Source organism: Salvelinus namaycush, chromosome 20 (assembly GCF_016432855.1).
Source record: "Salvelinus namaycush isolate Seneca chromosome 20, SaNama_1.0, whole genome shotgun sequence".
Lineage (NCBI taxonomy): Eukaryota > Metazoa > Chordata > Actinopteri > Salmoniformes > Salmonidae > Salvelinus > Salvelinus namaycush.
Genome location: NC_052326.1, coordinates 29,133,422 through 29,159,293, shown reverse-complemented (window position 1 = coordinate 29,159,293; position 25,872 = coordinate 29,133,422). Strand labels below are relative to the sequence as shown.

Below are 25,872 nucleotides of genomic sequence, written 5' to 3'. Positions count from 1 at the left end.
TTGTGTTTTGCAGGGCGAGGATGGTGAACCGGGGGAAGATGGCAGGAAGGTCAGTGTTGGTCACGGCACTCAGGACTATTCTGTAAACGCCCATTGCTGTGCCGATATTGCTGTTAATGTTCATTTGTAGTTAATGTGAGTGTGATATTAATGATGTTTCTCTACCTTACAGGGTGACAAAGGAGAGGCTGGGGCTGCTGGAAGAGACGTTAGTAACTTGTTACCTTGTATCTTAATCTCTCCACTCTCGTTCTCTCGCTCTCTCTGTCTGAAAAATGTCCTTAATTTCCTCCCCTGCTGTCTCTCTCTTCCTCTCTCTCCTTATTTCCCTCCGTCTTCATCAATCCTGCTCTCCTCGGCTCCTTAGTGTCTCTCATTATCCCTCTTCTATTATTTTCTCGCCTTCAATTCCAGTCAGAGTTTGTGTCTATTTAGCGTACCTTACTCTGACATTGATATTACCATCACAACCTGCCTTCTCGGTGGAATCAATAGCACTCTAAGCGTCAGCCTTATAAATGCAACATTGTCTAATGATCAAGCCCTGCCTTTGAGCACCAGCCACTTCTGAGAGGGGATCCACAGGGGCACAGAATGCCAAGGCTGTAGTTTCATGCGCAAATTGATATTAATCATTTCTAGGAAATCAGAGAAGATGATGAGGTTGATAGGGGGATAGGGCTCACCTGCTTTGATTTCCTGCTTTCTAGTTCATGCCCCTTAGGAATGGAGTACTGTCCGTGCTGGTCTGAAGTTGGTATGTGTGCATTTGTGTGCTTGTGCATTTGTTCCAGGGCCGTGACGGGCTGAAGGGAGACCGGGGCCTTGCAGGGCCTACAGGGCCAACTGGTCTATCTGGGCCCCCAGGGGTCCCTGGCACCATCGGACCTCCAGGACAGGTACAGTACAGCCATATGGTTCTGCTTCTTCAAATATGTGTGATTGTCACTTGTCTATGGTGCTCTGGTTATACAGTAATCTCTCTCCCCTCTCTTCTCCCTCTCAGGTGGTCTATGCGAAGGGAGCTCCAGCACCATCTATCCCTGGCCCTCAGGGACCTACAGGAACCCCAGTGAGTTACTATGTTGAATATGAGCTGTGCATCATAGCATAGCCCGGTGTAGCAGTACTTGTCTCTAGTATGTTACTCTTGCACCCTGAATCACTGATAGTGATTCCCATATCTCTGTGTCTCTCAGGGTGTGCCTGGAATCCCAGGGGCTGTAGGAGCCAGAGTAAGTTTGTGTCATCGTCTAAATCTTTATTCATATACATGGTCCAGGTCTCGCCATCCATCCATCTGTCCTTTAGTCTGATCTCTGACCTCACACTGACCCTCTCACTCTTGTATTTCAGGGGGAGAAAGGAGCAGTGGGTGGTAAAGGTGAAAGTGTAAGTTTTTGTGTGTGTGTGCGTGCGTGCGTGTGTATGATTACATCTTGCATATGAATGAGCATACATGCTCTTTTCTGATTATCTATCTGTGTGTATGGGTTTGTGAATCTTCGATAAAGGTTTGGGTGGGATGTGGGCGATAATACTGAGATGTTATTGACAGGGTGACCCCGGAGAGGACGGGAAACCGGGCAGGCCTGGAACAGCAGTGGTAAGACAACCTGACCTGCACAACCCAGAGGCCTGTCTGACTGACATACTGTACAAGAAGAGCCACAGACACACCACGTGTGCTTCGGAGCTTTTACATTATGCTAAGGATGCTACGATTTACAGCTGTTTTGGCATGCAGATTAGCTTCTGTTACACAAGTGTTAGCCAAATCATGTTCAGTAATAGATAGTAATAAGCCCAACAAGTATGACTGTGTGCTATAGTCTCTTTTCCTTGACACTGTTTGTGCTTCTCTCCTATCAGGATGTGCAGAAGGCCCTCTCTAACCTTGGGATTGAGGTAAGTGAATACTAAATCTTTGTAATGTGATGTGACATTAAGTCATAGCTGTGTTGTGTAGATGAGCTCCCCTCATCTTGACCAGGCCTGGGTCGTATTTATTAGCCGTAGCAAAGTGTTTTAAAAATGGTTACAACTGGAAACGAAAACAAGCAGTTCTCATTGGACAAGTCCAGGTAGGCCCCCTCTGTTTCAATCCGTTTTCTTCAGTTTGATGCCTGTTGAATAAAACCTTGACATCTCTGTCCCTGTACTGCCTGTCTGTAGGTGCAGGACTTGAAGTTGGTTGTGGAGAGGAGGAATGTGCTGGTCAAGCCTGTGGTGGTGCAAGCTGAGAAGGGCCAGAGAGGAGACAAGGGAGAGGCCGGACAGAGAGGACCAGCAGGGATAGACGTGAGTGGGCGGGGGCTATTTGGGGCCGTTGTGTTGAATAGAGCTTATATCAAGACACCCACACAAATGGTGTATTAGAGTGAACTCAGACATTCTGTTAGTGTGCTTATTTTTTATTTATTTTTTATTTCACCTTTATTTAACCAGGTAGGCAAGTTGAGAACAAGTTCTGTAATGTATATCTCTCTGTTTACTCTAAAATTGATTCTCTGTATGATTGCATAGATTTTTAATACAATTATCATTTCTAGGAGAGTATGTGTAATTCATGTCTTTACTCATTTGCATCTCAGGGTGCTCGCGGGCTGGCTGGGGAGAGAGGTGTGAAGGGAGAGCAGGGGGAACAGGGGCCTGTAGGGGCCACAGGACCCATAGGGAGGGCCATCGGAGAGAGGGGCCCAGTGGGGCCCCCGGGACAGGCTGGAGAGCCAGGAAAACCTGGAATACCTGGAGTACCAGGGAGAGCCGGAGAACTGGGAGAGGCTGGACGACCTGGAGATAAGGTGAGGAAGGAGGGGTTCAAGGAGAGGGAGAAGAGAGGAGGAATATGAAGAAGAAAAAAAAGAGGAAGAGCATGTGAATGAGAGATGTTTCATGTGATTCCACTTTGAATTCAGGGGGAGAGAGGAGAGAAAGGTGACAAAGGAGAGGATGTGAGTATATTCGTCACCACGATAATCATCGTTCAATGTACTGTATATATGGATGTTGACATACGCTTGACTGTTCTCATCAGGGGAAAAATGGGCTAGCTGGATTAGTGGGCCCACCTGGACCAAAGGTATGTCCCTGACCTGAACACACTACTACTTTCTAATGAGTCGTCATTACAGTAAACATATCATCGTTTATCCAGAGGCTACTGTTTGGAGTGTGTTTAGTGGGGGGTGTGCTTGTGTGTGTTATAGGGTGCTTCTGCAGAAGCGGGTCTGGCTGGACTCCCCGGAGCAAGGGGGCCCCCTGGGGTCACAGGACCGAAAGGAGAGCCTGGTGCTTCAGGACCACAGGGATCCAAAGGAGACGGGGTGAGAACACCTAACTCAATATATTACAGTACTTCATCAAGCAGGCGTCATAGTGTTGCTGTGTTTAACCTGCTGTGTTTAACCTGCTGTGTCTGTGGGTGTGTGTGTGTATGTAACAGGGTATTGCAGGTCCCCGTGGAGATAAAGGCGACCGAGGTCCATCTGGAGAGCAGGGACGCCATGGCTTTCAGGTGAGTGTGTGCTGCCCTGACCAAAGTTTTGGCACTCCCTGATGCCAGGTTGTATTACCCCTCTTCATTGTGTGATTATGGTTCTGCAGAGGTTGTCAAGACATTGTTGTAGTGGTAGCTAGTAGTAACCAGGTTGTTTTCTGGTCATTTCAGGGGACAGCAGGAGAACCTGGAAAACCGGGACAGGATGGGAAGCCGGTGAGAAGGGGGGGGGGGGGGGGGGGGTGCATACTGTAGACTCATCTGTTTTTTAAGAGACAGCTTCCAGGAGACAGATCCCAGACATCAAAAGAAAACACCGTTTTTAGTTCTTCAATAGCTTGGTTGTACTGTAGTTAAGCCCATAATGTTGTGTGTTCTGACACATTGATCATAAAATGTCCAACCATACAGTAGGTGAGTATGACAATCAATGATGATGTGTAATCAGCCATGACTAACTAGGGCCCAGAGTGTCCCTGGTCTGGAAGAACTCAGGGCCCTAGTAGTCATAACATGTGCAGGAAGAGGAGAAAGATGGGTAGAAGGAGAAAGAGAACTGAAGGTGTGGAGGGGGAGAGAGAAGAGAACTCACGCTTCTTATTTCATCCCACAATGTTTCGGAGCAGGGTCCACAAGGGCCAGCTGGTCCTCAAGGCCGCTCAGTGAGTAACAATAACCCAGCCAGGCAGCCTCCTTTTGGGCTGGTCCTGCATATGAAAGGCTGTGAGCGCTAGGCTGCCGATGGAGCTGATGGAACTACTGTATCTGTTTTCTTTGGGCTGAGGCTACATATAACCTTTAGACAGTAACCTTTTGCAGCTCTGCTTCTAACTACCCCTTCCTCTTTCTTTTTACCTCCCCCTTTCAATATGTCTCCTTTTGATCTATGTTACTCCCTTTCTATTCCTCCCTCTCTTTTCAACACTTCAAACTAACCTACTCTTTCCCTTCTTCCTCTCCCCATCCTTCTTCCTCTCCTCCCTCTCTGACTCTAGGGCCTACCTGGGTTCCCTGGAGTGCTGGGCAGACCGGTAGGTTTTTTCTGTGCTGCTGGCTGGCATGCTTGTGACCTGTAGGAGGGGCTGGGGGGTGGGGTACATGCTTCGGGAAGGAAGTGTACAGGGACAACGCACTGAAGCAGATGCGTTTGGAGGTGGGGGGTAGCCCTGGGAAATGGCATTGCAACATCATGTCAAGGGATGCTAGAATCAACAGAATCACCATCAACATGCACACACGGTCACACAGTCCTCCACCTCACCATCATCTGCATTCATTTCTCCACTTTAATTCTCATTCATTGGTATTAGGGCCCATCTCCCAGGGGACTGAAACTAGAGTTGGGCCTTGATAGGAGATTTGTGACATATTAATCTGGACCACTTGTTCCCAGAGCACCCCTGTCATATCCAAGATGTCTGGAATGTTTTATGTACAGTGGCGATTTTAGCATGTAAATCTTTGTGGGGCAAAAAATAAACATTTGGGGGATGCATGCCAGCAAAGCCATGACACAACACAACACTAAACAATACATTAATTGCACTATAACGGTGACAATTGAGATGTACAAACTATGGCATAAGGGGACGACAAGCAGATAAGAGGCAATCCATAATTTTGATTGACATTAATGAGAGAGCTAGGACGGACGTAGTCAATATAACTATTTGTTCAGCACTTTTGAAATGTACAGCGACAGAATTCAAAACATGGTCTGTTCTTACATTGTTCTCCTTGTACACCAAGTCAGAACCGTAGGACACATAAAGGGGGCATATAAGCAGACAATGAAAGCTCTTACAATATTTAATGATTACATTTCTCTAAAACAGGTTATAGGCTACATGTGCACCACCAAGTCAGAACAGTAGGCAAAATTAAGAGGGGAATATAGACCAAATTATTTAGGTGAAGCACATGGGCTACTAACAGCTTACGACACAACATATACTTAGTATTACTTTCTTAGCTACGGAATACATATCTCCCTGGCACATTCCATAGTTTATGCAGTAGCATACAATACATTTTTGGACTCACCTTGTTGTGCTGTGCTCACTTGAACAGGAAGGTGGTGCGGCGGCCCTTCATGGTCAAATTTTGTCATCAAAGTCTGGCATTCTCTGGATTTATGGTGCTCCCAGACAACTGGGAACGTGGGAAAAAAAGTAAGTCAAATCATGATGACGTCAATGATCTTCAGGTCGTAGCTCTACAAAGAGGCCCGAGTTCCCGACTTACAATTCCGAGTTGGATGACCGTTCAAAACGTATTTTCCCAGTCGGAGCTAGTTTTTTCCCGAGTTCCCAGTTGTCTTGAACTCACTAAAGTCAGATATTCCAGTTCTGAGTTAACAGATGTTTTGAGCGCGGCAGAAATCATACTGGATTGACAGCATGGCCAATGTTGAATGTTTATCATTTTAAGCTTGGAAAAGAGACCCGTACACCTAGAACTGGGACCACAAACCCACTCCACTGAATAGCAAGCTAGTGATTGCTTTGCAATGCTTGCAGTTAGCCACGGATTGCTTCCAAACCACTCATTGTTGAATTTGCGATTTCCAACTTGTTGTGTAATGTTTATGGCCAACGAGCACCAATATTTTTTTATCTATAATTTCGCTTCATTATTTATCTTCATATGACAAGGATTAAAAAGGATTATCCCAGTAGATTGTCGACTTGATTCATGATGATGACTGCTAGCTAAGATTTTGAAAGTATGATGTTGACATGATCAATTCTAATCAAAGCAACTGTAGATATAAAGTCATTTCACGTCATTTTATCTGTGGCCAATGACCTTGAGCCTTATTGGATGGGCACTTTTATCTCTATGGCAGCACTCAAGGGCCTGAATTTTCGAGCTCTACCCTTAGATTTGGCAGTGACGGAGTGTCCCCATGAGTGACAGAACACTGAGCCAATAACAGCGCAACTAGAGAACATTACCAACCACTACACTCTCTATTTTCCACCACAGAAAACACTGTATCACGACTCAGGATATGACCCCCATGCAGACACAGGAGGCGGATAGTACAGTTCTCAGATTATTTATTGTAAACATGGGGCAGGCAAAGGGCAGGTCGAGGTCAGGCAGGAGTTCGTGATCAGGTCAGTCAGGCAGGTACAGGATGGCAGGCAGGCTCGGGGTCAGGGCATGCAGAATAGTCCGAACCGGGAAAACTAGGAAACAGAACTTGAGAAACAGGAAGACTGGAATGCACGCTGGTAAGACCTGACGTACTGGCAACAGACAAACACATGTATAAATGCACTGGGGATAATAGGGAAGATTGGTGACACCTGGAGGGTGGTGGAGACAAGCACAAAGACAGGTGAAACAGATCAGGGTGTGACACTGAGCTAGGCTGAAACACCTGCATTTTGGAGCTGCCTTACACAAGAAGGGAAAAAAGAGACCATGTTTGTATGGAGGCTTTATTAACTCAATGATTTTTTATATATTTTTTACATTGTTTGCAAACTGATATCACCCTGAAGAAGGCACAGTGATGCCAAAACGTTGGTAAATACCCAATACATTTCTGGGAGTTTATGTAGGGAGTGTGCAACTTTATTTTGATACTTAATAGTTTATTTGCCGTTAGTCAGCGCCAGCTCATATTTTTTATTCTGCAAACTGATATGTGACACGTATTAATGATGAATAGAAATGACAATTTAAACCCCCCTTTCTTCAAGAGTAAGAAAGAAGAAAACATTTACAGTTATGTAATTCTTTGTTATGAAAGTAGTATAATTTATTCAAGTGTATTAGAAATAATATAATTCTTTGTTGAAAACAGGCAAACCCCCTTTTTTTTAACCAAAAATGTGTGGCTCAACACAGGTGGGGCTCTGCGGGTCGCCACTGTTTATGTATTAAACACCACACATCTTTTCTCGATAAGAAAATAGATGGCATACCATAGCAAAGATCAAATGGACATAATAGGGTATATAGTGAATACTGAAAAAGAATACATGCTCATCAGATATTTAACAGATGTATTTTGCATTTGAGAGGCTTAAGTCTGCTGGCTTTTTGTGCATGTGGCTTCACCTGCTCTGTTGTCTGCTTCTCAGCCCTCCCAAAGCACTGTTTGCACATTGTATAACATGTGTGTTTCTTTATATTGTGCGTGTATGCAGTTGTGTATTGTGTCGATGCAGTTTGTAGTTGTGTATTGTGTCTATGCAGTTGTGTGTATGGAGTTGTGTATTTGTTTGTGTGTGTAAACATTTTTTGGGGGGGATGTTCATGTATGTACTGTGTGTATGCACTTGTTTATATGTGTATGTGTCTTTGTCTCTGTACATGTTCAATTTGCTGTGTGTTTGTGTGTTGTAACTTGTGTCATTCTGTGTGTGTGCTATGTCTTGGTCATGTGAATCCAGCATGCTCTTGTCTCTTGTTTGCAGGGGAACCCTGGAGAACCTGGAATTAGAGGATCAACTGTAAGTATGATACTCTCCTCTCTGACTCACACACACACACACACACACACACAGTGCTGTAAGTATACTGATACTATCGTTTTGTAATTGTAGGGTCCGATCGGTACCAACGGGCCTCCAGGTCCACCAGGGGTCAAGGTGAGTTCATCTTCCATGTCATTTCCATGTAAATGGACAATAAAGTATATTGTATCCTGTCTTCCATAATGAATACCTCCCTATTTATTCTCTGTGCCAGCTCTGATGCATTGATTAGTGTAGATATGGCTTACACGGAACCCAAACCGACTGCGCGCGTGCGCTATCGTGCATACATTTATTTTGTCCCCCTACACCAAACGCGATCACGACACGCAGGTTAAAATATCAAAACAAACTCTGAACCAATGTCATTAATTTGGGAACAGGTCGAAAAGCATTAAACATGTATGGCAATTTAGCTAGTTAGCTTGCACTTGCTAGCTAATTTGTCCTATTTAGCTAGCTTGCTGTTGCTAGCTAATTTGTCCTGGGATATAAACAATGAGTTGTTATTTTACCTGATATGCACAAGGTCCTCTACTCCGACAATTAATCCACACATAAAACTGCCAACGGAATTGTTTCTAGTCATCTCTCCTCCTTCCAGGCTTTTTCATCTTTGAACTTATGGTGATTGGCATCTACACTTTTACCACGACAACCGGCAAAACATTTAGTCTTTCAATCACCCACGTGGGTATAACCAATGAGGAGATGGCACGTGGGTACCTGCTTCTATAAACCAATGAGGAGATGGGAGAGGCAGGACTTTCAGCGCGATCTGCGTCAGAAATAGAAAGGAGTTCTATTTTAGACCTTGGCAACGCAGACGCTCGTTGGCGTGCGCGAGTAGTGTGGTTGCAATAATTGAATAACATGGATTTCTAAATTTATTTTGCGATTCTCGCGCACGCGACGTGTCCGGTCTGGTCAGCATGTTAGGCTTTAGTATTACGCCACTGGAATGATATGATAATTTTAAGTGTATACCTTTTTATTCTGAGAGTGTGTTTTTATCTCTGACAGGGTAATCAAGGAGTGCCTGGGGTTGGCGTTCAGGTGACACTTGTTTTATGTGTTATATTATATATTTTGTCTTCTACTACGTTTTATATGAGTTCTATATATTCCTGTTGTTTATTGCCTGTGTTTAGGCCACTACTCACCCATTCACAGTCAAAGACACAGAGCTTTATAATAATCTATTTGAATTTAATCTGCTGTTCCACAGGGACTGTCTGGTCCCCAAGGCAGCATGGGACTGCCGGGACCTGCAGGGCCTCCCGGAGCTGTGGTACGTCAAAACATCAGTCATCTATAAACCAACTCTCATACTGGAGATTTTTGCAGGCTAAACTGCTGCTCTAGTATATTCCCATTGGACTGGGGATTCCTTGTATGCTCACACTTTCCATTTAGGCCTACTGTAATTCAACAGGCCATTGACACAGTAATGTGTGTTTAATATTATATGATGTATTGTAATGATACTCTTTCTTCCCAGGGTCCGTCAGGACCTCCAGGTCTGCCAGGGCAGACGGTGAGTACAGCAGCTTTATGGGACTCACAGCTCACATACTGTAGAGCCAACACACACACACCTCCATCACCACCATAGTTAACACACACCAAGCAATTCACGCACATCAGTTCTGGTGGTGACATGTAGTGTGTCTCTCTCCATAGGGCGAGGGGGGCAAGCCAGGGGTCCCAGGAAGAGACGGAATACCTGGAAAAGAGGGAACACCAGGGTTGCCAGGCAAACAGGTATGACTCTCTTCATGTTTATTGTATGTCTTATGATGCATCAGCTTCAGTGTGGATTTGTCTTTGATAATGATTTTCAGGCTGCTGCTGTTGTTCTTTATCAAACATCCTCCCCTCTTCCCTCCTTCAGGGTATCGCTGGACCAATGGGCTCCACAGGGTTGAAAGGGGAGCAGGGGGACAGTGGCCCCCCAGGAAAGGTGAGTGAGAGGATCGGGTAGGTGATGTGAGTTTGGATTGAGTTCTCCTTCAGGTTAATTCAGAGTCCACAGCCGCAGAGCCGCAATAGTCCATTGTGAGACCACCGTCCACGGGGACGCACAGCCCGACCGCGCACCTCCCCAAAATTCCCAACCAACGCAGCTCCAACAAATTCTTATTTACAATGACGGCCTACCCCGACTCTGGGCCAATTGTGCGCCACCCTATGGGACTCCCAATCACTGCCGATTGTGATACAGCCTGGAATCGAACCAGGGTCTCTAGTGACGCCTCTAGCACTGAGATGCAGTGCCTTAGACTAGAGGTCGACCTATTATGATTTTTCAACGCCGATACGGATTATTGGAGGACCAAAAAAAGCAAATAGCAATTAATCGGCCAATTTTTATATATATATTTGTAATAATGAAAATTACAACAATACCTAATGAATAATGAAAACGTTTATTTGAACTTAATATAATAAATAAATAACATCTATTTAGTCTCAAATAAATAATGAAACATGTTCAATTTGGTTTAAATAATCCAAAAACACAGTGTTGGAGAAGAAAGTAAAAGTGCAGTATGTGCCATGTAAAAAAGCTAACGTTCAAGTTCCTTGCTCAGAACATGAAAGCTGGTGGTTCAATATTCCCAGTTAAGAAGTTTTAGGTTGTAGTTATTATAGGAATTATGACGCTTCGACTATTTCTCTCTATAGCATATACCTTTGACTATTGGATGTTCTTATAGGCACTTTAGTATTGCCAGCCTAATCTCGGGAGTTGATAGGCTTGAAGTCATAAACAGCGCTGTGCTTGAAGCATTGCTAAGAGCTGCTGGCAAACGCAGTAAAGTGCTGTTTGAATGAATGCTTACGAGCCTGCTGCTGCCTACCACCGCTCAGTCAGACTGCTCTATCAAATATCAAATCATAGACTTAATTATAATATAATAAACACAGAAATACGAGCCTTTGGTCATTAATATGAAAACAAAACGTTTATTCTTTCAGTGAAATACAGAACCGTTCCGTATTTTATGGAATGGGTGGCAACCCTAAGTCTAAATATTGCTGTTACATTGCACAGCCTTCAATGTTATGTCATAATTATGTAACATTCTGGCAAATTAATTATGGTCACACAGTTCGTAATGAGCCAGGTGGCCCAAACTGTTACATATCCCCTGACTCTGCTTGCACGGAACGCAAGAGAAGTGACCCAATTTCCCTAGTTAATATTGCCTGCTAACATTCATTTCTTTTAACTAAATATGCAGGTAAAAAAATATATACTTCTGTGTATTGATTTTAAGAAAGGCATTGATGTTTATGGTTAGGTACATTTGTGCAGCGACTGCGCTTTTGTTAAATCATCACCCGTTTGGCGAAGTTGAATTAGGCTGTGATTTGATGATAAATTAACAGGCACTGCATTGATTATATGCAACGCAGGACAAGCTAATTAACCTAGTAATATCATCAACCATGTGTAGTTAACTAGTGATTATGTGAAGATTGATTGTTAAGATAAGTTTAATGCTAGCTAGCAACTTACCTTGGCTCCTTTTGACACTGCATTCGCGTAACAGGTGGTCAGCCTCCCATGCAGTTTCCTCGTGGATTGCAATGTAATCGGCCATAATCGGCATCCAAAAAGGCCGATTTACCGATTGATATGAAAACTTGAAATCGGCCCTAATTAATCAGCCATGGCGATTAATCGGTCGACCTCTACCTTAGACCGCTGCGCCACTGGGGAGCCCTATTCATTTGAATGTGGTGATGGTTGGAGAAATTGCTTGAGCTGTGCTGAGAAATCTAAAAGTATGAAAGCCAATGGTCCAATATTCTACAACACTGCTGTGTGGACTGTACATATTTTGGACTCTGATAAGTGCTTCATTCAGAAGCTCCAGCTGCACATTTATCCCTCTTTTCTTTACTGTAAATGGCCATGACTCATATCCTCTTTATACAACGTCTCTCCTTATACAACGTCTCTCCAAATCAAAGAAGAGGTAATCACTGGCATGAATAGGAGGGCGGAGACACATGTAAACATACGCATACAATGACACATACAATGACACACCAATGCTCAAGCATACTGTATGTGCACTTGTAAAGGATGTCATGCTGCTCTTACCAAGGCTCAAATCCAGGACCTCTACCTTGCTAGCACAAGTGACATCCCCCCCCTCAAGTGTCTAATCAGTCAGTGCCATGCAAAAGCTAGCAATTCTGCGGCGCAAGTGGCGACATTTCAGGCTACGGGAGTAAGTTTCACACATCCCCATGTACTACGCATGCATGCATGCATGCACGCACACACACACAGCATATGTTTAGTATCCTTGTTGAGACCTAACATTTATTTCCATTCAAAATCATGTTTACCTAATCCTAACCCTAAATCTAACCCCAACTCCTAAACCTGACCCATAAACCCAATTGTAACCCTAATCGTAACCCAAACATAACCCCTAAGCCTAAAATAGCCTTTATCCTTATGGGGACCTGGGAAATGTCCTCACAAGGGGAATTTTCTTTGTTTTACAATCCTTGCAGGGACTTTTGCGGGTTTCCGTTACCCATGAAGATAGTAATACAAGCCCACACACACGCATTCACATCGTTCACCGGAAGCTTTAGCAGGATGTAATACGGTTCAGGAGAAATATGAGCTTTTGAAAGGACGAGATGTACTGTACTAACCAAATGACACTCCCGTTCATAGTCTAATGCTCTAATGAAGGCCAAAAGGCCAAAACAGTAGCATAATAAAAAATGATATTTTGAGAACATAGTGGGTGGGAGTTCTCAATTTTTTCTATTGCTGTCCATCTTCAGTGAATTTGCGAACAACCTAATCCAGATGTTTGAATTTCACGTCAACTTCTCCCTCCATCCATCCCCTTTACAGGCTGTAGCAGGACCCCCTGGTGTGAAAGGAGCACAGGTGAGTGGTTGTCATGGTTACTCTTCCGGTCGTGGTAACATCTGGTTAGTGTTGACTACAACCTCGCCCTGTTGAACCAGTGTATGAAGGCACAATAGATACAACTCAGAACCAGTGAATCACCATACTGAATCATACTGAATCATACACCAATGAACAGATGTATTGTAGACAGCTTTGACTAGAGCTTAATGGTATGGGGTGGTCTAGCGGTTAGGGCCGCTGAGCACAATCACATATGCCATGTTGGCATGGGTTCAAATCCGGCCCACTGTCTCATCTTTGCTGTCTCCCTCTAAGTAGGCTATGATTCGTGAGGAACTAGGTGCAATGGAATAGGATGGAACAGAGTTTAATGTAATGGGAGTGTGGTGGTTGTGATTGGTTCAGGGACCTCCTGGTGTGACCTTACCTGGGACAATGGGAGAGAGGGGGCTGCCAGGGCTACGGGTGAGTCTGCTTGGTTGAACCAATTATTTACATCAGCTATTATTCAGGCATTTACTATACAGATTACCAAACATGAACAAGAATGTTTAGGGATTTCTGGGTTACCACGTGTTTCTAAAGTTGCATTTTTCTAAAATGTTTGTTCCTTTAGGGTGAGAGAGGGGACAAGGGTCCTGCAGGCATCAAAGGGGACAGGGTGAGTAATGTCACTTAATACAACATTAATCGACATTCACAGACAATACATTATGACAGTGATAAGGGAAATTATTGTGTGTGTGTCTGTTTCTGTGTCTTGTTGAAATAGGGCCCTGCTGGTGAAAATGGCGAACCTGGAGAAGATGTGAGTCACCTTTTGACATTTTGTAATATCAAATATTTAATGTCTAACAGATGTCAGTCTTACTTACTTCTCCATCCACTTTGTCTCTTTTAGGGGGGCAGAGGACCTGCAGGGCCTAAAGGAGACAAGGTAATGCACATCACCAGCTGATTCCTCGTGTCTGTGTTTCCCTGGCTGCTAACCATGTGACAGTACTAACAGGATTTGTGTTGCAGGGAGAGAGAGGCATCGGACTGGCAGGGCCTCCTGGTCAGCTGGGACCTCAAGGGTTAAAGGTTACTATCATGGTCTTGACAATACTTCTGAATGTTCTCATAAACACAAATCACATATGTAGCTATATTCATATTAACATCAAATCAAATGTTATTTATCACATGAGCCGAATACAACAGGTGTAGACCTTATAGTGAAATGCTTACTTACAAGCCCTTTACCAACAATGCAATTTTAAGAGAAAAAAGTGTTAAGTAAAAAAATAAAAGTAACAAATAATTAAAGAGCAGCAGTAAAATAACAGTAGTGAGGCTATATACAGGGGGGTACCGGTACAGAGTCAATGTGCAGGGGCACCGGTTAGTCGAGGACATATGCAAACGTATCAGTTTCTGCTCTTCCACAGTGAATGTGAACCCCTGTGTGTTTGTGTTTTAGGGGGACACAGGACTCCCGGGCCCAGCAGGTCCTCCAGGAGCCCGTGGCATAGCAGGGACCCCTGGTCTGGCCGGCCTGAGAGGAGAGAACGGAACCCCAGGACCTCCAGGACCTCTAGGACCCAGGGTGAGAGGGCCTATATCGCCACGGTAGTTGGAGGACTGGTGTGGTCTTGTTAGCCCTGCTCTGTGTTGTATGATTATGTTGTCTCATCTCCAGGGTCTCCAAGGCTTTCTTGGTCAGGCAGGGACCCCTGGAGGTCCTGGGCCCCCCGGACCCACCGGCCTAGTTGTAAGTAGCCTTTACATTGTATCATGATGACTTAATTGATTGTGTGTGAGCGAGAGAGACAAATAAATATTTAGTATAATATATTTAAGCAATAAGGCCCGATGGGGTGTGGTATGTGGCCAATATATCATGGCTTAGGGCTGTTCTTAAGCATGACGCAACGCGGAGTTCCTGGATACAGCCCTTAGCCGTGGTATATTGGCCATATACCACAAACCCCTAAGGTTCCTTATTGCTATTATAAACTGGTTACCAATGTAATTAGAGCAGTAAAAATGAATGTTTTGTCATACCCGTGGTATACGGTCTGTAATTTCTTATAGGTAGCCTAGCGGTATTGGGCCAGTAATCGCCAGTAGAGCATTGGGCCAGTAATCGCAAGGTTGCTAGTTTGAATCTCTGAGCCGGCTAGGTGAAATCTGTCCCTGAGTAAGGTACTTAATTAACCCTAATTGCTCCAGGGTCAAAAACACATTTCCTTTTCACACCAGTACAGGTTACACACTTGTACAGTACATGTTTGAAACAGGACAAATGTAAGCCCCCCATGTTTGACATTTGATTTAGCAGATGCTGTTATCCAAATGACTTAGTCATGCATGCATACACACACTTTTTATGTATAGGTAGCCCAGGGAATCAAACCCACTATCTGGGTGTTGCAAGAGCCATGCTCTTCCAACTGAGCTACAGAGGACCAAGGAGAGAGCGAGACTTTGTGTGTTTGCTTTGTGTTATCTGTTAGTGTTCATGATCAGTATACCTGTTTTTCCTTACCAGGGTACACCGGGAACTGCTGGAGGCAAAGGGGACAAGGTGAGTTAACAAAGAGATAAACACATGTCTTCCATACTGTATAATATCTTATCAAATAGGATGAGATTGCTCATTATTCTTCCTCTTTAGGGAGCGATTGGAGCAGGAGTACCTGGATTGAGAGGCGAGAGAGGAGACCCAGGACCCAGAGTAAAACCACATCACCATTTGAGTTTGAATTGTATCTATATTTGACAGTGTTATATTGTAGAGTTGTGTGTGTGTGTTGGGGGATTTACAGATTTGTGTGTCTGATGTTTGCAGGGGGAGGAGGGTCGAGCTGGTTTGGACGGGGAGAGAGGACTAGTGGTACGTCTGTCTTTTTCTCTTCTCTTTCATCACTTATTCATCACAGTCTGTCTCGCATGTATCTCTACCACAGGAGCTTAGTGGCACCTTAATTGGGGAGAACGGCTCGTGGTAATGGCTGGAGCAGAATTGCTGGACTGGTTTCAAATACATCAAACACATGGTTTTCATGTATTTGATGCCATTCCATTAACTCCGTTCCATACATTATTATGAGCCGTCCTCCCCTCAGCAGCCTCCTGTGATCTCTACGCCTGTTCATCTTATCTACTGTCAACATCACTATCTTTGTACTGCTTCTGTCACAGTGTACAATTTATCATTAGCAATTTTGACTCTACCGCCTCTGTCTTGTGCTTGATAATTGCCTCACAGAGTTCTATGGTGTTTGTTTCTGTCTGTTTATTACTAGATGTTATTGATTGGCCCAACCCTCAATATTGATGAAACTTAAGAGTGAGAGAGAAAATGACAGAAGGGGGAAGGGAAGGCTGAAGTGAACATAGATAGATAGATAGAGCTCAAAATAACTAAAAGCTCATCAAACAAACGTTTGTGTGGCTTGAGCAGTGTACTTCAGTAAATAGAAAGGGCTCAAACGAAAGGAAAAGTTCTGAACGCAAAAGACTTCATCTGCATGATGCGTAAACCTTTAAATCGTTTCCATCCCGACTATACCTTTATCCATTATTGTCAAGCTCATTATCACACCATACATAGAGTATACATATCCTGTTTCTCTGAGCACAGTAGTGCAGTAGATTGCTCCCTACAGTGTATTCTACCCTCCACTTTGATCTAATGATAGGCCTCTGTACTAGCATAGCTCCTTTAAAAGCTACCAGCCAGCCCCTGGTCCTCTTTCGCTACCTGTGCATTAGTGCTACTGAGAGTAGGGCTGTTCTCCAAGGCAAGGGCCACTAAACCTGCTCACCTTAGCTCTCATCAAGATCATACTGACCGTCTCACATTAGTTGCCTGGTAACTTCCAGAAGGGGGCCTGGTACTGTAGAGTGCCCATGGCATTCCACTTTAAACTCAGGTGAGACATACACACAGACAGGAACTCACCTATTACAGTACACTCATTTCTTATACAAGAGGAGAGTGCTAGTTGTGGTGGGTATAGAGAGCTATCGGTTGTAGTTTTGGATGATTTACACCATAATGTTGACGATTGCTGATGAGGATGTGCATGTGGGAGTATAATTGTTTTTCTTCCTTTGTGTGTTCTGTTTGATTAAATGTGTGTGTGTTCACCAGGGCTCCCCAGGTGGCAAAGGAGGCAGTGGAGAGAAGGTGAATATTGTGACTATTATTCCCCACAGCTGTATTTTCCAACATTCTCTCTCTCTCTGTACCCCGAGCATTCTGCTCATGTAAAATAGTCAATCAAATTAACATGCCTACCTAGTGAGTCCTACTCTCAATATATTTCAGGGTGAATTGGGGCCGCAAGGTGACAAAGGAGAAAAGGTATGAATTGTAATGAATGAGTAGTAATATTGTGTGTGTACATGGTATAATAATACAGAGAAGGGCAGAAAAAGAGCAAAAGGGGAGACAATGAAAATACAAATTTGAAAATATAAAAGTTCTAAAAATATATTTTAAACCTAGTTATCTGACAATTATGTTGTTCCCTTGCAGGGCGATACTCTCCTGGTGGGAGGACCTACGGGAGAGAAGGGCAACAAAGGAGAGACGGTGTGTGACACTCTCAACCCTCAACCTCACAGCACCGATTTTATTGACTAATCTAATAAAACAATAGATGACAAAAATACTTCAGAGCACCAAGTATTGACTATGACACTGCTAATCTGTGTGCGTGTGTGTGGGTAGTGGTCATTTACAACTGTTGTTATCTTCTTTATCAGGGTGACCGAGGGCCAAAAGGGGGGCAGGGGGAGAAAGGCTTGAAAGGCAGTGACGGCCCAGCTGGGGAGCAGGTGAGGTTGGGCTTGACAATGACAACAATTAATGGAGTTGGCAAAAACACAAACAGCTCTAGGAGCAGGCTATTAATAACAAGAGTATAACTGTGTGTGTCTCCACAGGGTCTGAGAGGTGAGCCAGGAGACAGGGGCTCTACAGGGTTCCAGGGGGCCAGAGGTCCAGGAGGACAGAAGGTGATGACATCACCTGACCTTTATCAATGCTTTCATCATCACTGTGTCATATATGTCAGAACCAATATCATCGATAGTCAATCAATATCAGAATCACTATCAGAATGTCCTCGTGTGTATAATGGTTGCATTGCACAATTTTCCCACCCGTCATGTGAGAATGGATCATCACCCAACAATATGTCCTGTGAAAAGGAACACTGTCTTGCTCAGACTGGATGCTGTAGGGGATTGTTGTACAGATGCAGTGTTCTAATGGGTTTGTCTTTGTGTCTGTAGGGAGAGGCGGGCCTGCCTGGTGTACCTGGAGAATCTGTGAGTCTCCCATTTCACCCTCGGTTATGAAAACAATATATACTTTTTCTTGACCACATGAACTGACATGTGAAAAACTCTGGGCCCTAATTATAGCCTATCACTAGGATCTAAAGTTCTTCCTGATCAGGTCACATGGTCAGGAAAAACTCCAGGCCCTATGACTAACTCCCCATTCACTCTCCTATTGATCGATAAAAGACTGGTTGATTGTGTTTTTCTCCCAGGGTACACCAGGAAAAGATGGAATGCCAGGCTTTAGAGGAGAGAAGGGAGACATGGGAATAACTGGAATGCGTGGAATTAAGGTTTGTACGTCTGTGTGTGTGTGCAGCGTGATGCGTCTGTTTGTGTATGTGTCTGGTGCTTGTGTCTGTCATTGTATTTGAACAGTCTTTGAGTTCATCCCCACTTGAAGAAGTTTGGTGCCAAACTTGATACGTCCTCTAAGCTCCAGTGCCAGCCTCCCAGATCATGCCGCCAGCCATAACTCTTCAATGGCTCCAAATTGACATCACGTAATGGAGGATTAGTATAAATTCAGCTGGATATAGCCCAGGATAGAGTGCTTTCATTCTCATATGGTCTATTAATACATTTTAATGATGGTTAAAAGTATAATTTGTGTGTTTATATGGCATTCTGCCAGAATGATAGGCTATCAGAACCCCCTAACCTTCCTACTGTATACTGTGTGAATCGCTGTCCTCTTCTAAAGTAAAGACAAAGTGTGTCTGAGGGACACTGAGATGTGTTCAGTGTTTTCTTCACATGACCTTGCCACTCTAACGGCAGTACAATCACAGCATGATAATCTGGGTTTAGAAATGACTAATCCAGACGGCACAATATCAGCCAGCTCATTCAGTCTCACAATGCTATCAGAACCCCTTCAACTTCCCCTTATCTGTCACTAGCAATTATGCTCAACAAATCACCCAGTTACTCATCCTTTACAGTGCATTCGTGGAAGTATTCTGACCCCTTGACTTTTTCCACATTTTGTTATGTTAGCCTTATTCTAAAATGTTTTTTTATTTTTATCCCCTCATAAATCTACACACAATACCTCATTATGACAAAGCAAAAAAGGTTTTGGGGAAATTTTGCACATTTTATAAAAAAATTAAATACTGAAATAACCCATTTACATAAGTATTCAGACCCTTTACTCAGTACTTTTGGCAGTGATTACAGCCTCGAGTCTTCTTGGGTATGACGCTACAAGCTTGGCACACCTGTATTTGGGGAGTTTCTCCCATTCTTCTCTGCAGATCCTCTCAAGCTATGTCAGGTTGGTTTTTAATTATTTTTTTAACCTTTATTTAACTAGGCAAGTCAGTTAAGAACAAATTCTTATTTACAATGACGGCCTACCCCGGCCAAACTCGGATGACGCTGGGCCAATTGTGCGGTGCCCTATGGGACGCCCAATCACGGCCGGATGTTGCTGCACAGCTATTTTCAGTTCTCTCCAGGTCTCTTCACCGTAAAGATGGAGCCAGGTTTCCTCCAGACGTGAGGCTTGACATTCAGACCAAAGAGTTCAGTCTTGGTTTCATCAGACCAGAGAATCTTGTTTCTCACAGCCTGAGTGTCCTTTTGGAGTGCTGCAGAGATGATTGTCCTTCTGGAAGGTTCTTCCATCTTCACAGAGGAACTCTAGAGCTCTATCAGAACGACTATTGGGTTCTTGGTCACCTCCCTGACCAAGGCCTTTCTCTCCCGATTGCTCAGTTTGGCTGGGCGGCCAGCTCTAGGAAGAGTCTTGGTGGTTACAAACTTCCTACATTTAAGAATGATGAAGGCCACTGTGTTCTTGGGGACCTTCAATGTTGCATACATTTTTTGGTACTCTTCCCCAGATCTGTGCCTCAACACAATCCTGTCTCTGAGCTCTATGGACAATTCCTCCATGGCTTGGTTTTTGCTTTGACATGCGCTGTCAACTGTGGGACCTTATATAGACAGGTATGTGACTTTCCAAATCATGTCCAATCAATTGAATTTACCACAGGTGGACTCCAATCAAGTTGTAGAAAAAACTCAAGGATGATCAATGGAAACAGGATGCACCTGAGCTCAATTTCAATTCTCATAGCAAAGAGTTTGAATACTTATGTAAATAAGGTTTTTCTGTTTTTATTTTTCATAAATTTGTAGACATTCTAAAAACCTGTTTTTGCTTTGTTGTTATGGGGTAATGTGTATATTGATGAGGATAAACATGTATTTAATCCATTTTAGAATAAGACTGTAACGTAACAAAATTTGGAAAAAGTCAAGGAGTCTGAATACATTCCGAATGCACTGTAAGTCTAAGACCGGAACCGTGGTCTGTTCATGGCTAAACATGGTTCAAATCAGTTCTGCTGGTCACTGCTGGTAGGAGTCATTTTTTGTTCAAGCCCATGCTGACCTTGTCTGTCAGCCATGCATTAAATACCAATATTGTTTTTAAGAAAATTGTGATAAATATATACCAGTTTCATTTAAGGACCAAAAAGTTGTGCCGTATAGATTGCAAAATAGTTGGATAGAGATTTTCGATGTACCGATTCCATGGCACATGGTTTATGAATTGACACGCAAAACGACGCTGGATTCAAAACGTATAATTTTTCAATTTAAATTATTATACAAAATTGCAACCAATATAATGTTTTATATATGGGGGATACAACCTTCCCAGCTCTGCAGATTTTGCTGTGAAGAGGCAGAATCATTAAATCCTTTATTTTGCTACTGTCCATATGTAGCTCATTTTTGGTCACAGGTCCAGGAGTGGCTGAAGAATTGCAACATTTACCTGGAGCTAAATGCTGCAGATGGCATTACTGGGTGATTTGAAAAGTCATAGTCAACCGATCAATAATATAATAATACTTTTAGGGGAAAAAATTATCTTTAATTTACAATCTGTGGAAACTATGAGAATAGAAAGTTTCATAACTTTTGAAACAGCACAGTTGTAAAATATATGTAAAAATAGAAAGATAGATGGCAGGGGTTGAATGGAGCTGAAGGGTGGGACTAATAAAAACAAGATAACAAATGTAAAATATAGTGTGTCTGTAAAATATATATAGGTTCAGAAATTTTGTGAAATAGCACAGTTAAAAATGTATGGCGAATAGAAATCAAACTGGATGGACATCAGAAATAGATGGGAGAGGTGGAGGTTATAGGAAGGCCAGGACTAAAAACAAACCAAATATAACTATTGTAAAATAGATTGTGTCCGTAAAATGTATATAGTATGTAGAAGCCTAAGTGTTGTTTATTCGTTTACTGCAATTAGGGAAGGGGTGGTAGGGTTTGTGGGAAATAATAAAGGAACAAATATTTTTAAAAGTAAGTATGATGTGTGTATTTGTATATGTATGTACGGTACCAGTCAAAAGTTTGGACACACCTACTCATTCAAGGGTTTTTCTTTATTTTTTACTAGTTTCTACATTGTAGAATAATAGTGAATACATCAAAGCTATGAAATAACACATATGGAATCATGTAGTAACCAAAAAAGTGTTAAACAAATCAAAGTATATTTTATATTTGAGATTCTTCAAAGTAGCCACCCTTTGCCTTGATGTTAGCTTTTCACACTCTTGGCATTATCTCAACCAGCTTCCTGATGTAGTCACCTGGAATGCATTTCAAGTAACAGGTGTGCATTGTTAAAAGTTAATTTGTGGAATTTATTTCCTTCTTAATAAATTTGAGCCAATCAGTTGTGTTGTGGCAAGGTAGGGAAGGTATACAGAAGATAGGCCTATTTGGTAAAAGACCAAGTCCATATTATGACAAGAACAGCTCAAATAAGCAAAGAGAAATTACAGTCCATCATTACTTTAAAACATGAAGGTCAGTCAATCCGGAACATTTGAAAGTTTCTTCTCGCAAAAACCATCAAGCACTATGATGAAACAGGCTCTCATGAGGACCGCCACAGGAAAGGAAGACCCATAGTTACTTCTGCTGCAGAGGATAAGTTCATTAGAGTTACCAGCCTCAGAAATTGCAGCCCAAATAAATGCTTCACAGAGTTCAAGTAACAGACACATCTCAACATCAACTGTTCAGAGGAGACTGCATGAATCAGGCCTTCATGGTCGAATTGCTGCAAAGAAACCACTACTAAAGGACACCAATAAGAAGAAGAGACTTGCTTGGGCCAAGAAACACCAGCAATGGACATTAGACCGGTGGAAATCTGTCCATTGGTCTGATTAGTTCAAATTTGAGATTTTTGGTTCCAACCGCCGTGTCTTTGTGAGACACAGAGTAGGTGAATGGATGACCTCCGCATGTGTGGTTCCCACCGTGAAGCATGGACGAGGTATGAGGTTGTGGGGGTGCTTTGCTGGTGACACTGTCAGTGATTTATTTAGAATTCAAGGCACACTTAACCAGCATTGCTACCACAGCATTCTGCAGCGTATCACAATCTCATCTGGTTTGCACTTAGGGACTATCGTTTTTTTTCAACAGGACAATGACCCACACACCTCTAGGCTGTGTAAGGGCTATTTGACCAGGAATGAGAGTGATGGAGTGCTGCATCAGATGACCTGGCCTCCACAATCACCCGAATTCAACCCATTTGAGATGGTTTGGGATGAGTTGGACCGCAGAGTGAAGGAAAAGCAGCCAACAAGTGTTCAGCATATGTAGGAACTCCTTCAATAATGTAGGAAAAGCATTCCAGCTGAAGCTGGTTGAGAGAATGCCAAGAGTGTGCAAAGCTGTCATCAAGGGAAAGGGTGGCTACTTTGAAAAATCTAAAATATATTTAGATTTGTTTAACACTTTCTTGTTTTTCACATGATTCCATATGTGTTATTTCAGTTTTGATGTGTTGACTATTATTCTACAATGTAGAAAATATTAAAAATGAAGAAAAACCATTGTATGAGTTGGTGTGTCCAAACTTTTGACTGGTACTGTATATATATAAACTCAGGACGTTGTCTTTCAAAGATGATTCGTAAAAATCCAAATAACTTCACAGATCTTCATTGTAAAGACTTTATTCACTGTTTCCCATGCTTGTTCAATGAACCATAAACAATTAATGAACATGCAACTGTGGAACGGTCGTTAAGACACTAACAGCTTACAGACGGTAGGTCACAGTTATGAAAACCTATGACACTAAAGAGGCCTTTCTACTGACTCTGAAAAACACCAAAAGAAAGATGCCCAGGGTCCCTGCTCATCTGCGCGAACGTGCCTTAGGCATGCTGCAAGGAGGCATGAGGACTGCACATGTGGCCAGGGCAATAAATTGCAATGTCCGTACTGTGAGACGCCTAAGACAGCGCTACAGGGAGACAAGACGGACAGCTGATCGTCCTCGCAGTGGCAGACCACTTGTAACAACACCTGCACAGGATCGGTACATCCGAACATCACACCTGCGGGACAGGTACAGGATGGCAACAACAACTGTCCGAGTTACACCAGGAACGCACCAATCCCCCCATCAGTGCTCAGACTGTCCGCAATAGGCTGAGAGAGGCTGGACTGAGGGCTTGTAGGCCTGTTGTAAGGCAGGTCCTCACCAGACATCACCGGCAACAACATTGGCTATGGGCACAAACCCACTGTCGCTGGACCAGACCGGACTGGGAAAAAGTGCTCTTCACTGACGAGTCGCGTTTTTGTCTCACCAGGGGTGATGGTCAGATTCGCGTTTATCACACCGAGGCCTGTACTCTGGAGCGGGATGGATTCGGAGGTGGAGGGTCCGTCATGGTCTGGGGCGGTGTGTCACAGCATCATCGGACTGAGCTTGTTGTCATTGCAGGCAATCTCAACGCTGTGCATTACAGGGAAGACATCCTCCTCCCACGTGGTACCCTCCCTGCAGGCTCATCCTGACATGACCCTCCAGCATGACAATGCCACCAGACATACTGCTCGTTCTGTGCGTATTCTGCCATGGCCAGCGAAGAGTCCGGATCTCAATCCCATTGAGCACATCTGGGACCTGTTGGGTCAGAGGGTAAGGGCTAGGGCCATTCCCCCCAGGAATGTCTGGGAACTTGCAGGTGCCTTGGTGGAAGAGTGGTAACAGCTCTAACCAGAATAGAAAGAGGAGTGGGAGGCCCCAGTTGGAGAAACAGCTCGTTCTGTGTGTGATTTTTTTCTTTCTTTGTGCTTTTCTTTCAAAAACAAGGACATTTCTAAGTGACCCCAAGAGGCGACTCTAGGATGCTGGCCTTCTAGGCCTCCCACTTCTCTTTCTATTCTGGTTAGAGCCAGTTTGCGCTGCTCTGGGAAGGGAGTAGTACACCGCGTTGTACAAGATCTTCAGTTTCTTGGCAATTTCTCGCATGGAATAGCCTTCATTTCTCAGAACAAGAATAGATTGACGAGTTTCAGAAGAAAGTTCTTTGTTTCTGGCCATTTTGAGCCTGTAATCGAACCCACAAATGCTGATGCTCCAGATGCTCAACTAGTCTAAAGAAAGACAGTTTTATTGCTTTTTTAATCAGAACAACAGTTTTCAGCTGTGCTAATATAATTGCAAAAGGGTTTTCTAATGATCAATTAGCCTTTTAAAATGATCAACTTGGATTAGCTAACACAACGTGCCATTGGAACACAGGAGTGATGGTTGCTGATAATGGGTCTCTGTATGCCTATGTAGATATTCCATTTAAAGAATCAGCCATTTCCAGCTACAATAGTCATTTACAACATTAACAATGTCTACACTGTATTTCTGATCAATCTGATGTTATTTTAATGGCCAAAAAATTGCCTTCTGTTTCATAAATAAGGACATTTCTAAGTGACCCCAAACTTTGGAACAGTAGTGTGTGTGTGTAAATGCATGTATGTATGTGTGTGTGTGTATGTATGTATATGTATATATATATATATCAACAACAAAAAAATGTACCCCAAAAATATCTGGGGGATTGGAAATTATGCAGACAATTACCTTGATGGAAGCTACAATCTATCTGCAATATTAAAGCTGATCTACCCCCTAAAAAAAAAAATGCTGACCTTCACACAACACAGACCGGTTTTGACTAGCTGGTTGGTATTGGCAACCGTTGAAGTAAGTGACAGTTGTTGATGAGTCACCTTTTAAATGAGGGGTTGTTTTCGTTAGGTTTGGTTTGTCTGGCAGCTGAAAGGACTGTCAGTGTATGTACAGTATAAGCTCTCTGTCTGAATTGGCAGTTTGGAGTAGTTTGTCCCACTGTGACTGACAGGGCCCCTCATCTGCCTCTAACTGACTAACTAACTTATCATTTCCAGGGCGACCGAGGATCAAAGGGGGCGTGTGGATCGGACGGACCAAAAGGAGAAAAGGTACAATGGGAGGGAGAGAGAAAGAAAGAGGGATGAGGGGAGAAAGGGGAAGAAATGTGTGACAGGAAGTTCAATTTAATTAACTTTATTTATCCCTGAGGGGCCTTTATCGGAGTTGCATGGTGAGTTTTGTGATGAAAGTGTTTCATATCCACTGTAACTATGACCTCTTTCCCTTTACGTGTTAATAAGGAAATTGTATAAGATTAACAGTAGGGGGAAAACAGTGTGGATGCACCATGGTGTGTCTTTCTAATGACCTGGCTATAGTGGACGTGGGCTACATACAGAACAGAATACTATTG

The 25,872-nt window shown here is 43.3% G+C and overlaps 1 protein-coding gene across 1 annotated transcript in view; it reads left to right on the top strand.

The window, feature by feature from the left end:
* The window catches only part of LOC120064745 (collagen alpha-1(VII) chain-like), a 100,484-nt gene that overhangs the window by 57,349 nt on the left and 17,263 nt on the right, over window positions 1-25,872 (top strand). Inside the window, exons 54-85 of the mRNA XM_039015360.1 lie at window positions 14-49; window positions 173-208; window positions 795-899; window positions 1,007-1,072; window positions 1,200-1,235; window positions 1,357-1,392; window positions 1,873-1,908; window positions 2,176-2,301; window positions 2,595-2,804; window positions 2,919-2,954; window positions 3,038-3,082; window positions 3,210-3,326; window positions 3,446-3,517; window positions 7,933-7,968; window positions 8,062-8,106; window positions 9,221-9,283; window positions 9,494-9,529; window positions 9,676-9,756; window positions 9,887-9,955; window positions 12,887-12,922; window positions 13,313-13,372; window positions 13,524-13,568; window positions 13,809-13,844; window positions 14,370-14,495; window positions 14,589-14,660; window positions 15,441-15,476; window positions 17,436-17,492; window positions 17,666-17,737; window positions 17,846-17,917; window positions 18,197-18,232; window positions 18,460-18,540; window positions 25,514-25,567. Coding sequence (XP_038871288.1) covers window positions 14-49; window positions 173-208; window positions 795-899; window positions 1,007-1,072; window positions 1,200-1,235; window positions 1,357-1,392; window positions 1,873-1,908; window positions 2,176-2,301; window positions 2,595-2,804; window positions 2,919-2,954; window positions 3,038-3,082; window positions 3,210-3,326; window positions 3,446-3,517; window positions 7,933-7,968; window positions 8,062-8,106; window positions 9,221-9,283; window positions 9,494-9,529; window positions 9,676-9,756; window positions 9,887-9,955; window positions 12,887-12,922; window positions 13,313-13,372; window positions 13,524-13,568; window positions 13,809-13,844; window positions 14,370-14,495; window positions 14,589-14,660; window positions 15,441-15,476; window positions 17,436-17,492; window positions 17,666-17,737; window positions 17,846-17,917; window positions 18,197-18,232; window positions 18,460-18,540; window positions 25,514-25,567 — 2,070 coding nt within the window. The remainder of the gene's footprint in view (window positions 1-13; window positions 50-172; window positions 209-794; window positions 900-1,006; window positions 1,073-1,199; window positions 1,236-1,356; window positions 1,393-1,872; window positions 1,909-2,175; window positions 2,302-2,594; window positions 2,805-2,918; window positions 2,955-3,037; window positions 3,083-3,209; window positions 3,327-3,445; window positions 3,518-7,932; window positions 7,969-8,061; window positions 8,107-9,220; window positions 9,284-9,493; window positions 9,530-9,675; window positions 9,757-9,886; window positions 9,956-12,886; window positions 12,923-13,312; window positions 13,373-13,523; window positions 13,569-13,808; window positions 13,845-14,369; window positions 14,496-14,588; window positions 14,661-15,440; window positions 15,477-17,435; window positions 17,493-17,665; window positions 17,738-17,845; window positions 17,918-18,196; window positions 18,233-18,459; window positions 18,541-25,513; window positions 25,568-25,872) is intronic.